This window comes from Macaca thibetana, chromosome 3, assembly GCF_024542745.1.
Source record: "Macaca thibetana thibetana isolate TM-01 chromosome 3, ASM2454274v1, whole genome shotgun sequence".
Lineage (NCBI taxonomy): Eukaryota > Metazoa > Chordata > Mammalia > Primates > Cercopithecidae > Macaca > Macaca thibetana.
In genome coordinates this window covers 71368576-71382748 of record NC_065580.1, presented here as the reverse complement: position 1 = coordinate 71382748, position 14173 = coordinate 71368576, and the positions used below count along the sequence as shown (strand labels likewise).

At 39.6% G+C, this 14173-nt stretch overlaps 1 protein-coding gene across 14 annotated transcripts in view; it reads right to left on the bottom strand.

Annotated features, from left to right (window-relative positions):
• The window catches only part of AKAP9 (A-kinase anchoring protein 9), a 171522-nt gene extending 157417 nt beyond the window's left edge, over nucleotides 1–14105 (bottom strand). For all 14 annotated transcript variants that reach the window (XM_050782816.1, XM_050782819.1, XM_050782824.1 and 11 more), the window contains exon 1: nucleotides 13839–14105. In XM_050782816.1, the coding sequence (XP_050638773.1) occupies nucleotides 13839–13886 (48 nt within the window). In that variant the 5' untranslated portion in view covers nucleotides 13887–14105. The remainder of the gene's footprint in view (nucleotides 1–13838) is intronic.
• Between the last annotated feature and the right edge of the window lie 68 nt (nucleotides 14106–14173).

Below are 14173 nucleotides of genomic sequence, written 5' to 3'. Positions count from 1 at the left end.
GAGGGCTGACACCCCAGATTTTCTGATTTTGGTATGGGATGTAATGTAGGCATCAAAAAATTTGTAAAGCTTCCCTGGTGTTTCCCATATGCAGCAAAATTTGGGAGCCTCTAGGCTCGATGATTACTCTGTAAGTAGATGTGTTTCTATATTTATATAATTTTTATATTCCCCTTATCTGTTCTTTTTAAAGTATATTTAGTAGAGCTGGGCAGTGGCTCATGCCCATAACCCCAGGACTTCAGGAGGCTGAGGTGGGAGGATCACTCAAGCCCAGGACCAACCTAGGCAACACAGTGAGACCCTGCCTCTATAAAAAATAATTGGGCATGGTGGCACGTACCTGTAGTAGTTACTTGGGAGGCTGAGGTGGAAGGATTACTAGAATCCAGGAGGTTGAGGCTGCAGTGAGTCATGATCATGCCACTGCACTCCAGCTTAAGTGACAGAGTGAGACCCTGTCTCAAAATAAATAAATAAAGGTATATTTAGTAGGAAACAATTCCATTGGCTAGAACAGATTTGGAGACTCATCCCATAATTTTGGTCATGTGCAAACTGATATGTAGGCAAGGAAGCTGATCTACAAAGAGAGGAGCATAACATATTGTGAAAGTGAGAGAAAAAAAATGATGGAGAGAATGGCACCAGTTTCCAATGGCTTTTCAGTTTCCATGAGGCCCAGCTATACTCTGAACTTCCTCTGAAACCTCCACATCTTTACAATTAGCCTCTCTTTTCTCTCCTTTACTTAACTGGGTTTTGTTTGTTTGTTTGTTTTGGAACAAAAGAGCCCTACTAGAATTAGATTGCTTACACTTGGCTATTTTAATCAAGTAAATATTTTATGTTAAAAAAGGAACATAGTGGTTTTTATTACTTCATTTGTACAGCAATAACATACAACTGCCACCTGGTGGCAGCATACCTATCTTAAGGTGAGATTTTGTGTGTGTGTTGGGGCGGGGGGTAAAGAAATAACATTAGAGGTTAACCATGACAAACACACATTCTTTAACAGTTTTCCACTACTTTTAGGATAACATCCACAACATTTTAAATGTCATATGTGGCTCCTCATTATCTGATCCCTAGTTCTCCAATCCCATTTTCTGTTATGTAGCTTAATCCTCTATACTCCAGAATGACAATAATGATGATAATGCCTGACACTTCTTGAACACTTCTTACAAACTGATGTTCTAAATGTTTTATACTTATCAGTGAATCCTCACAACAACCCCAAGTACCAAGGCAGGTACTATTATTGTTCTCATTTTCTAGAGGAGGAACAGAGGAAGAGAGAGGTTAAGTAAATTCCTGATGTCAAAAAACTAGTAAACGGCAGAGTCAGGACTTGAGCCTAGATGGTCTGGTCCAGTCCAACCTCATAACCACTACAATTATCAATTCAAAATCTTTGAAAAATTCCATTTAGATGTATAATAAGGAACTTATAAAATGTACAAAACTGATTTCACAATCTTGCCTAAGTCAACAACTGAAACCTTGACCACATTTTTCTTAGTAGTAAATATTTGTTCTCCATGCTCACTATCCTTTACCTTTCAGATCCAGCCAGTCACCAAGTTCTGCTGATTTTACCTTCTATATATTTACTGATGTATCCCCTCTGTTCCTGCCTCACTGTCTGTCATTTGTACTTTCAACAGCCTCGTAAATGGTTTTATCCTCCTCAACCTATCCTCCACACAGTTGTCGAATACGTCTATCTAAAATGCAAATCTAGCTAACCATATTATTCCCCAGCTTAAACACTCATCAATAAGCCAGGTGGGGTGGCTTATGCCTGTAGTTCCAGCTACTCGGGAGGTTGAGGCAGGAGGATTGCTTCAGCCTGGGAGTTCAAGGCTGCAATGATCTATGATCACGCCACTGCACTCAAGCCTGGGTGAAAGAGTGAGACCCTGCCTCTAAAAAAATACATAAAACACAAAAACACCCCTCATTAATAGATTCCCACAAAATACGGGATAAAATTCAATCTCCTTAACATAGATTCAAGGATCTTCAAGATGGAGCCCTAGCCTATAGTCTCATTTCTTGCCACATCTTGCTAATAGCTTTATACTCCAATAATACCAAACAAGGTAGGTAATACAATGCCTTCTCCAAAACAAGTCAAATGATTCCACATCTCTGTGCTTTTTCCATTTTGTCTCATTCTTCTGAAAGCTTCTACTCACCTTCCACTCCCTTCTCACCTGGGCAGTCCCTCCCCATCCTTTAAGGCTTCATTCAGGGTTTATCCATCCAGAAAGCCTTTCCTAACTGCTAAAATGGAATCAGATATCCCTCCTCTGTGTTTTTCATAGACCCAGAATTATATTACCCATTGTGTATTTATAATTATCTCTTTATGTCTCTGCCTACTGACTAAATAAAGCTTATGCTTAGCAGAGTCCATGTCTCTAACATCCTATAGTGTTAGCAAAGTGTCTAGCAAGTAGTAAGTGCTCAATCATATTTACTGAGTGAGTAAATAACTCCCTGTACTTCACTCTGAATACTTAACTTACTATATTGTGATTGACTTTCTACTCTACTCGAATGTGAAAGTATCAGAGGCAGGCTTGTGACTTTATCTCTGAATTCCCACTGACTTGCATAAAGTAGAGGCTTGAGTAAATATTAAGTTATCTAGGATTTGATCTGAAAGACTGAAAAGAATGGAGTAGAGGATTAACAAAATGAAAAGGGTGTTTTAAGATTAACCCAGTGACAATATATAGGATGAACCAGAGAAGATGAAGTAGAGGCAAGGAAACCAAATAGATGAGGGAATGTGGGCCTGATTCTATTCGACTGCAATATTAGAATTGAAAGAAAAAGGTTAAGTGTGAGACAACTTTTTAATTTTTTATTTATTTTTTATTTTATTTTTTATTTTTTGAGACAGAGTCTCACTCTGTTGCCCAGGATGGAGTGCAGCGGCGCGATCTCAGCTCACCGCCAAGTGTGTGAAACAAATTTTTAATTTAAAAAGTAGGATTTGGTTATGAGTGTATAGAATAAAGGGACATAATCACAGAATAATTCAAAGGATTTTTTAACCAAGATGCTTTCTGAATATATTAGTAAGTATAAACTAAACTACTGAGCCTAGAAAATATCATGGTGCATGAGACAGAAAAGAGAACATTGGCTGGGAGTGGTGACTCACACCTATAATCCCAGCATACTGGCCGGCCAAGGTGGGAGAACCGCTTGATCCCAGGAGCTCAAGACCAGCCTGGGCAACATGGCAAAACCCTGTCTCTACAAAAATTTTAAAAATTGTGGTGAGCCCCTGTAGCCCCAGCTACTCAGGAGCCTGAAGTGAGAGGATCAACTGAGTTCAGGAGGTCGAGGCTGCAATGAGCCATGATCATGCCACTACTCTCTAGCCGGGGCAACAGAGTGAGATCCTGTCTCAAAAATGAAAGAAAAGAAAAAAAAGGGTGAAAAAGAAAATAAGAGAGAAAGAGAGTGAGATAGAGAAAGAAAGAAGAGAAAGCATAGAACAATAAAAAAATTTAAGTACAAATCCTAGAGAAAAAGTAGACAGACTTTCCTGCCATACAATTAAAATCCTGAGGCCTATTAAAATTACCTACCTTATCTCACCCTTTGAATTTATTAAAAAACTACATATTCTTTTCAACTAAAAAAGAACTCTAATTTTCTTTTTCTCAAACTTTATTATAAAAATTATGAATGGTTGTTTAAAGTGGAAAAGTGAGAGTTCTCTTGTTATACGAGGCATTAGAAATGCTCAGATATTAATTTTCATTGTGAAAGGAATTTGTACAAATTAAAATTAAATATTATTTTGGCAAGTATAAAAAAATTCACACCAAAAGTATTTCCAATATTTTTAAGTTGTATATGAATAGATAAGAGAGTTTCTGTAACTTTCAGCCAAAACTCATTACTTCATACATAAACTCCCAGTAGATATTTGCTAATGCAGTTTTAACATAGTTTCTTTTCTAACAACTTGCCATTTAGAAGAAGATCTACTAATTTACTTGGCTCTCAAGAAACCAATATATATATAGTCAAGAGAATATAAATGGCATAAGAATTAACTGAGATCTCTGCCTCATGCCCACTGCAACCCCCACAAGGTCTCCTTCACACACAAAATTTGATTCATGATACATACGGAGAACTACTATTCTAGTTATAATTGATCCCTGTCACTATCTTCTCTGGGGAAACAACTAATAAGGCAATACTAACTTGAATAAAAGTGAGACCCTGGGCCGGGCGCGGTGGCTCACGCCTGTAATCCCAGCACTTTGGGAGGCCAAGGTGGGTGGATCACGAGGTCAGGCGGTCAAGACCAGCCTGGCCAACATGGTAAAATCCCATCTCTACTAAAAATACAAAAAAATTAGCCAGGTGTGGTGACGTGCACCTGTAGTCCCAGCTGCTGGGGAGGCTGAGGCAGGAGAATGGTGTGAACCCGGCAGGCAGAGCTTGCAGTGAGCTGAGATCACGCCACTGCACTTCAGCCTGGGTGACAGAGCAAGACTCCGTCTCAAAAAAAAAAAAAAAAAAGTGGGATCCTGGAGGAATAAATACAGCCTAATCACAGAGCCCATAATGAGCAATCCTATTAAACAACAAATTATGTAGTGTGTTCAGTACTAATAGGGGAGCCTAGATTTTATATCCTATTAGTTTTTCAGAGATCTGTAAATCAGTGAACCTATGAAAACAATCTTTATGGATTAGAACTTTCTATGGTAAAGTTGAGTATAGTTCTGAATCATCAAAACAATAATCTTGGGGGCTTTAAGAAATGATTTCTTAAAAGGGGGAAAAACCCTTCGACTTACAGAGAAACTTTCAGACCACACAAAAATCTCAGAGAACAGTAAACCACAATAAGAATCATAACTCTGATGGTAACTGAAAACAAACACTACATTGTTCATGAACAAGGAGGAAAAAGGAATTTTACATAGTACAAAAGACTCTATAAATTTAAACAAGAACCTAAGCAAAACTACTCCTGAAATAATATTAAATTTTTGAATACTCTAAATATTGAACACTTTTGAATACTGTTAAACCCATGCACAAATCAACCAAAGCTTTATGCAGTGCACCTAGAAGGGCACTAAGTGTTGTAAGTTACATTTTGGTGATGACTAAGATAAAAAGTAAAAGGGGTATCAATATGATAACAAAGACATCTCATACTGGTGAAGTAGCTATAGATCTGCCATGTTCACATACTAAAATGACAGGTCTTTTTATTTTTGAACACTAAGTTACTTTTTTCTCACAGTGTAAATGGATTGGCAATGATCAAGCCAAAAATCCAACAGGTGCCCCTTTGACCAACTGCATGCACTTGTAAAACAGCTGGTCATGGAATGGAATGACTCACTGGCCAACAAAGAAATCAAACTTCAGCATCATGCTCTTATCAACTCACCAAGAATCTATTATTCAAAGGAAGCAACAATTTAAATTTTGGCAAAGCCCAAAAAGCCTAAAAAAAAAAAAAGGAAGATAATCCCACTGGGGATATGTATTTCTACCCATTCCTCTCTGGCACTTGAGTGCACACGCTCTCTCTCTCTCCACAAATATAGAAAGGATATATATATATAGATAGATATAGATATAGATATAGATATAGATATAATTAATATTAGATAAAAGAAGTTGGTAACAACCCAATTAAAAAATGGGCAAGGGATATTAACAGACATTTCTCTAAAGAAGATCTACAAATGGGCTGGGCACAGTGGCTCAGGCCTATAATCCCAGCACTTTGGGAGGCCAAGGTGGGCAGATCACCTGAGGTCAGGAGTTCAAGACCAGCCTGGCCAACATGGTGAAACCCCATCTCTGCTAAAAACACAAAAAAATTAGCCGGGCGTGGTGGTGGGTGGCTGTAATCCCAGCTACTCAGGAGGCTGAAGCAGGAGAATTGCTTGAACCCAGGAGGCAGAGGCTGCAGTGAGCTGAGGTTGCACCATTGCACTCCAGCCTGGGTGACAACAGCAAAACTCCATCTCAAAAAAAAAACAAAAAACAAAACAAAACACCTACAAATGGCCAAAAAGCACATTAAAAGATGATACTTAACATCATTATTTACTAGGAAAATACAAACCAAAGCCACAATTAGAAACCACTTAATACCCACAAGGATGAGTATTAAAAACAAACAAACACACACCAGAAAACACAAGTGTTAGTGAGGCTATGGGAAAACTGGAATGTCTCACACATTGCTGATGGGAATGTAAAATGGTACGGTCACTATGGAAACAGTCTGACAGTTCCTCAAAAAGTTGAAATATAACTACCATATTACCTCGCTCAGTTCTACTACTAAGTATATCCCAAGAGAAATGAAAACAGGTACTCAAATACATCCATACAAATGTTCATAACAGCACTATTCACAATAGCCAAAAGGTAGAAACAACCCAAATGTCTAGAAATGGATAAACAAATTATGGTATATACATACAATGGAATATTATTCAGCCATAAAAAGGAAAGAAGTACTGATATATGCAACAAAATGGATGAACCTTGAAAACATACTAAGTGAAAGAAGTCAGACACAAAGGGTTACATATTACATGATTCCATTTATATGAAATATCTAGAACTGGTAAATTCAGAGAGTGTGTTGGTGATTGTTAGTGGCTAGAGGGAAGAAGCAATGAAGAATATCTGCTTGATGGGCACAGGGTTATAGAGATGAAAAAATGTTTGGGAAGTAGATAGAAGTGGTAGTTGCATAACATTGTGTTAAGCCACTGAACTGTTCACTTTAAGATGGTTAATTTTTCTTACGCGTTTCACCTCAATTAAAAAAATAATTATAGGTTCTTTATATCTAGCACCTAGAGAACTCAAAAAGCTCCCATTATTTCATTTATCCTTCAAAACACCTGTTGAGATACACATCATAAGATTATTCCAATAGAAAATAAGGCACAGAATTTGTGATCATTTAAATAAATGCTTGTGGCCAGGCGTGGTTGCTCACGCCTGTAATCCCAGCACTTTGGGAGGCCAAGGCGGACGGATCACAAGGTCAGGAGTTCGAGACCAGCCTAGCCAATATGGTGAAACCCTGTCTCTACTAAAAATACAAAAACTAGCCAGGTGTGGTGGCAGGCGCCATAGTCCCAGCTACTCGGGAGGCTGAGGCAGGAGAATAGCTGGAACCTGGGAAGCAGAGATTGCAGTGAGCCAAGATCGTGCCACTGCACTCCAGCCTGGGCGACAAAGCGAGACTCCATCTTGGCGGGGGGCGAGGGTGGGGGTGGAAGGGGCGGGAAAAAAAGCTTGCTAAGTAAAAGTTCATAGCTGCAGTCGTAGGCGTTCAAAAACGTTGGTTGAACAAACGAGCAAACAAATGTCTCCAAAGTCCTAGTGCCATTTCTACCAGGCCAGAGAGCAATATTATAAATTCTCTTTCTCCCTCTCTCCAGCACACACACACACACACCCCCGCCCCCCAGATGCCAAACCGCTTTTATAAATAAGTTTTGAAAAATTCCGCAGCTTTTTCAAATTAAAGTTTTTAAATGAATGTTAACCAATTATATAAATTGACTAATCTTAATTTTAGTGGAACCTTACTAAGAAATAAATATAAACAATGTCCCTTATTGTTTTAACAATTTACCATAACCTTTTCTAGCTATATTAGAAGAAATTCACTTACATTTCAATATTCAGTAGCCTATAATAGACATTTTGTAGTCATAGTTTTTACTATGAATCTTTTTATTTATAAAATGAGAGATGTTTTTGTTTGAAAAAAACTTTTGTTCTGTTCTTGTCATATTTCAATCACTTGGATGTATCCTATCTTTTTCACTTCCTCTTTCCATGAGCTATCATTCAACTTTCAGTTTCACTGACAGGGCATCACATTCCTTCCTCCACATTCTCTCTCTAAACACCATGTTTTGCTTCATTCTGACAAAGCCTGAGCTGGGTGCAGTGCGTCACACCTATAATCCTGGCACTTTGGGAGGCTAAGGCAGGAGGATCGCTTGAGCCCAGGAATTCAACACCAGCCTGGGCAACATGGTGAAATCCAATCTCTACGAAAAATTTTAAAAAATTAGCCAGGTGTGGTGGTGCACATCTGTAGTCCCAGGGGCTCAGGAGGTTGAGGCAGAAGGATCACTTGAGCTCAGGAGGTCGAGGCAGGCTGCCACTCCATCCTGGACAACAGAGCGAGACCTTGTCTCAAACAAAAAAACAAAAAAAAAAGCCTGAAGGTCATGAATTAGTTTTAAGTCATAGGCAATGTACCATTGGCACAATAAATGTTGATGAAGGTTATCAAACTGCTGCATCTACTCCGAATGCTAAGTAAGCTCTGTCACATGTAAGTATAAAAAACTAGAATGCTTAAAACAGGAAGGGAAAACACTTTCTTAGCTGTGGAACACATTATCTGAAACATGCAAAGAACAGTTTTACACCATAACCAGCTTTGTCTATCACAGTGGAAACAGTAATTGAAAAGTCCTGCTATCAATAATCCATACACAGCTTGCATGAAGCACCATCCTTTTTTTGGTACACAATTGGAACTACTCTTCACACTGAAAATGCTTGTTAAACAAAAGTCATGTAATTACAAATTACTGAATATAATAGGCAATAATTTTTTATTCTTCAGCAAATAATGCACATTATATAAAATACTGAATAACTTAAAAAAAGTATACCTAATGCAAATTTACAAGAGTAATAATTTTATATTAAATATACAACTGTCCTCTAATTCTGTTCACTTAAATTACAATACTTTCTTTACGGGACATGAATAATTATACTTGGGAAAAAATGAAGTCATTTAAAGCAGAGTTAAAATAGTTTGGTTCAACACAAGGACAACCTATGTAGTGCCATCCCTGTCAAAACACTGTAGAGGGAGTTAGCCTAGCTCTGAAAATATTTACTTAATACATAATGCAGTAATGTCTTACATCTCCCAGGGTCATGCTTCTTGCAACATCAATACTGAGGAAATAGCTGAGACCCAATAGTAAACCAAAATAACCAACAAGCAGCAGAAAAACTAAATTGCCCTAAAGCCCACTGGGCAAGCTCCACTGGTCTCCGTTTTTGTTTTGGTTTGTTTTTTTTGAGATAGAGTCTTGCTCTGTCATCCAGGCTGGAGTGCAGTGGCACAACCTCAGTTCACTGCAAATTCCACCTCCTGGGTTCAAGTGATTCTCCTGCCTCCACCTCCTCAGTAGCTGGGATTAGTGCCCGCCACCACGCCCGACTAATTTTTTATATTTTTTAGTAGAGACGAGGTTTTGCCATGTTGGCCAGGCTGGTCTCGAACTCCTGACCTCAAGTGATCCACCCACCTCGGCCTCCTAAAGTGCTTGGATTACAGGCGTGAGCCACTGCACCCTGCCTGTTTTGTTTTTTTTACTTTTTTCTTTTTAGAGATGGGGTCTCATGGTCCAGGCTGGTCTAGAACCTCTGGGCTCAAGCGATCCTCCCACCTCAGCCTCCCAAAGTGTTGGGATTACAGGTGTAAGCCATCACACCCCGCCTAAGGTCTTTGTTTTTTTGTTGTTGTTTTCTTTTTACATAGTATTCTATCAAGCTCAGTTCTGGGTTTACTTGTAGCAAACCTAAAACAGCAAATTAGGAAAAGAGGCAGCTGAAGAGTAAGAGCATTCCCATAGCAATAAGAACTAACAGCAAGGAAAGAAGAACAACAAAAACAGGAGATCTATAAAATGTCTAACAGTATAATCCCAACTATATAATACACTGCACTGAAATAACAATTACAATTCCAGGCCTACACTAAAATAGGAAACATAAGTTATTCTATGCCTCATTTTCCTGTTCTGGATAATGGTCATACACTAAAACATGTGTTTAATATAATATATTTAATAAGCCTTCATGGTTTTTTTTTTTTTTTTTTTTTTTTTTTTTTGAGACGGAGTCTTGCTCTGTCACCCAGGCTGGAGTGCAGTGGCCGGATCTCAGCTCACTGCAGGCTCCTCCTCTCGGGTTCACGCCATTCTCCTGCCTCAGCCTCCCGAGTAGCTGGGTCTACAGGCACCCGCCACTTCGCCCGGCTAGTTTTTTGTATTTTTTAGTAGAGACGGGGTTTCACCGTATTAGCCAGGATGGTCTCGATCTCCTGACCTCATGATCCGCCCGTCTCGGCCTCCCAAAGTGCTGGGATTACAGGCTTGAGCCACTGCGCCCAGCCGCCTTCATGGTTTTTTAAAAATGGCATTTGAGGCTGAGTGCAGTGGCTCATGCCTGTAATCCCAGCACTTTGGGACATCGAGGCAGGCAGATCACTTGAGGGCAGGAGTTTGAGACCAGCCTGTCCAACATGGTGAAACCCCATCTCTACTAAAAATACAAAAATTAGCCAGGCGTGGTGGTACATGCCTGTAATCCCAGCTACTCGGGAGGCTGTGGCAGGAGAATCACTTGAACCTGGGAGGTGGAGACTGCAGTGAGCTAAGATCGTGCCACTGCACTCTAGCCTGGGAGACAGCCTGTCTCAAAAAAAAAAAAAAAAAAAAAAAGGCACTTGATCCTTCTTTTCTGGGCATAAAAGAGATATATTGTATCAATAATTTGGAATTTACTAAAAGTGTAAAGAAAATTAAAATAGCCTATAACCCACAACCCAGAGATAACCACAATTTATATCTTGGTGCTTCAGGTGTCTTGATATTTAAACATGTACATATACCTTTTTCTGGTAACTTTTTTCTTTTTAACCTGGCATTATTTGTGGGCATTTTCTGAACTCAAAAAGTCTTTGTAGAATTATTTTAAATACCACAATTTATTAACCCATTATTACAGATTTGGGGTAGTATAAAATATTTTATAAAGTATACTATATATTATACCACATACATGACAAGCTATTTAAGAAGTCATCATTTATAAGGTTTAGACACAGAAAGGGAATTTTTCAGTGGAACCGTTTACCAATAAATTACCCCCCAAAAGACTTATAAGTTGTGGTTTGTGAAACTAGATTATCAAATACAATACTTAAGTCCAGTGAACAAATGAGACATTTGGAGAATGAAGTCTCAGATAAACTTTGGAAAATGATCATTTAAAGTTATTTCTGATACCAGGAATATGGAATTCACATTAAGAGAATTCTAGATTACTGTTATTAAATTACAACCATGCTAGTAAAGTAACACTTATTAATGACTCAGTAATCATTCTGCTCATTCATTAAGCAAATACATATAACTACTATTTGAAAGGCATTATATTACGGTGCATTAATATCAATAGTAAGAGCCTTATTAGTAATTCTATAAAATGAGATTGTAGCATTTAAAACACTTTAACAAAATCTGGAAAAATATCCCCCAAATCCCACTGCAGCTCATCCCTCTTTGTACTTATCACCCAGAGTCTGTCTCTCCCACTAAACAGTGAGCAACTTGAGAGCAGACACTGTCACCACCTCTAGGTATAAAATGGGGGTTCAATATAGGTTTGCTGAATGACATTATAATCCAGAGTTTTTCAGTTCTAATCTGAAAGCACACGTTTATACAAATGAAATAATGTGTACGTTATTTTTGATAATGCCCTTTCCACACTATTTTTCATATTCCTAGCAATCTTCATAATCTTAATGGCTTTAAAATATTCCATCATGTTTATATAACTTAGAAAATGATTCTCTTCATGTTGTCTTTAAAAGTTATTTCCAGGGTTTTTTTGTTTGTTTGTTTGTTTTTTGAAACAGGATCTCATTCTGTTGCCCAGGCTGAAGTGCAGCGGCATGATGATGGCTCCCTGCAGCCTCGAACTCCTGGGCTCAAGTGATCCTCCCACCTTAGACTTCCGAGTAGCTGGGAATACATACAGGCGCACACCACCATGCCCAGCTATTTTTTTTTTTATAATTTTTTGTGGAGTCTATGTTGCCCAGGTTGGTCTTGAACTCCTGGGGTCAAGCGATCCTCTCGCCCCAGGCTCCCAATGTCAGCATTTTTACATTGTATAGTTAATGTTGCAGCAAACATACCTTGCCTTACAAGTCTCATAGATTTCTATCTTACTGGAAAAAGGACTAAATTCTAAAAGAAGGTAATCTTTTACAACAAAAATTCATCTTAAACATGTTGGTTTTTACCCCATACGCAGAATTTTGAAAGACAAAGAAACACACAAAGAAACTAGAATTGTATTTTGCCAAATCAACTACAACTGCAAGCAATTTAAATAAATCCTCTATTATGAAATGTGTATGTCCAAAGTAAACCATGTTTTGTAGGACTGCTTCACATATATTTAGGAAAGATATTTCTGGGGGCAGGCAATAAAAATTCTGAGGTAACAGGCAAATAAGATATCTAATTAGATCTTCAGTGCTTTTGGAGGTGGCACACACTTCATCTCCACTACTTCCTTAGATGCACAGAGCTTGCTCAGCCCCTCAGACTGCACAAGTGTAAGCGCTTGGGCTTCTAAAGGTACCCTGATTACCCTTTCCCACCATTTATAGATTCGAAAGTAAAAATTTACCTGGCTATATACAAGCATTTAAATCTTGACCTTAAATAGAGGGATCCTATAGGAAAGTCAACTATATTTTAGAAATATGAAGCTAGTTTTTACATTTATATTCATTTAACAAACTTGTGTTGAGCTTCTATCACTGCATCTCTGCGGTATGGCCCTTCATTGCTAATAAATCACCAACCTGGGTTCCTTTGTTTATGTGCGGAGAAGAGAAAAGAAAGGAAGATAGGAAAAACAGTTACCTGTAATACAATTTTTTGTCCAAGTATGACTGCTAACAATTATCTCTAAAAAGAATATAATCTATAAAAGAAGACTTCATTGAAGGGAGGAAGGGGGCTTTTGAGCCCAGACAAAATATACGCTCAAATATGTAATTTTTAAAAGAAATATGCTACGCAGCTTATATTTTGTATATGTTAAATTTCTCATGAAGCCCAATGAACGATGCCTCTGTATAATTGTGTATTGTATTGTTTGCTTTACAGGCTTTTCCATACACGTACACACACATATACACACACACGCACACGCATAATCAGGATTCGCCAGAGAGATATATAACAACTAAATTACTTAAAGCAGGAATTCTATAGGTGTTACTAGGCATATGGAACCTTTCGGTCCCCAGAAGTTCCATTCACAGACTGCAATAACATTCCATACGACACAAAAGCGCATGCCATGACAAAGACCTTCAAGTACAAACATACAAAGACACGCTTCTAAAAACGCCCCTAAAGCCAAGTTCACAGCTGGCACTTGTGGCACACACAAGCCACTGCTGAGACAGCTGTCACAGGCCAATCACACACACCCAAGAGTGCCAGCGTGCCACCTAAGGAAGACAAGCCGATGATCAGCGCACAAATCCCCAACCCAGTAAAGAAAAGCCCTAAATCCCCACCCTGGAAAACACAATGCCTGCACCACCCAGAAAACTCCTTAAAAAATGAAAGGTCGGAGGTTTAGAAGCAACTAAACACTAGTTTACAGCAATACAGTAAAAGGGGAGTTTTATTTGGACATTCACGAGAAAGAAGGCACAACATTCAATCCTCACGGAAGTATTATCAGCTAGCTAGCAGCACAAGGCTTTGTCCCCCAACTGGAAAAAGGGGAAAGGAGGAGGGCGAGGAGAGATGCAGACCCTGCAGCACCTCCCTCTCCGGCAGTGCACTGAGGCTGCAGCGAACTCAGCTTCCCAGACCCCCTCCCACCCATTGCTAGCCATCGCCTCCCACTGCAGGCCCAGTTGCCTCGGGCTCTCCTACCTTGGCTTTGCCGGCTTCCAGCTTCTTCTGTCTCTCCTCGTCCTCCATGGCCTCTGCAAGGAAGGCAGGGGAAAACAGGGGTTGAGGGGTGGTCGGAGAAAGGTCGGTTTCGACGGAGGTGGGACAGCAAGCTCCGCTGCCCAGAGAGCCGAGCCAGGCCGGCGCTCCCCCGCCCGAAGTGGAAACAGTCTCGGCGCTCACTGGCTGATCGCCCTCAGCCGCACGGGAAGCGCCGTCACCGCCGCCGCCGCCGCCATCTTCGTCTCCACGTAAACACACGGCGAGGCGGGAGGGGCTGGAACGTCTGTCCGCGCAGCCGCCTCGCGGGCAGGTGC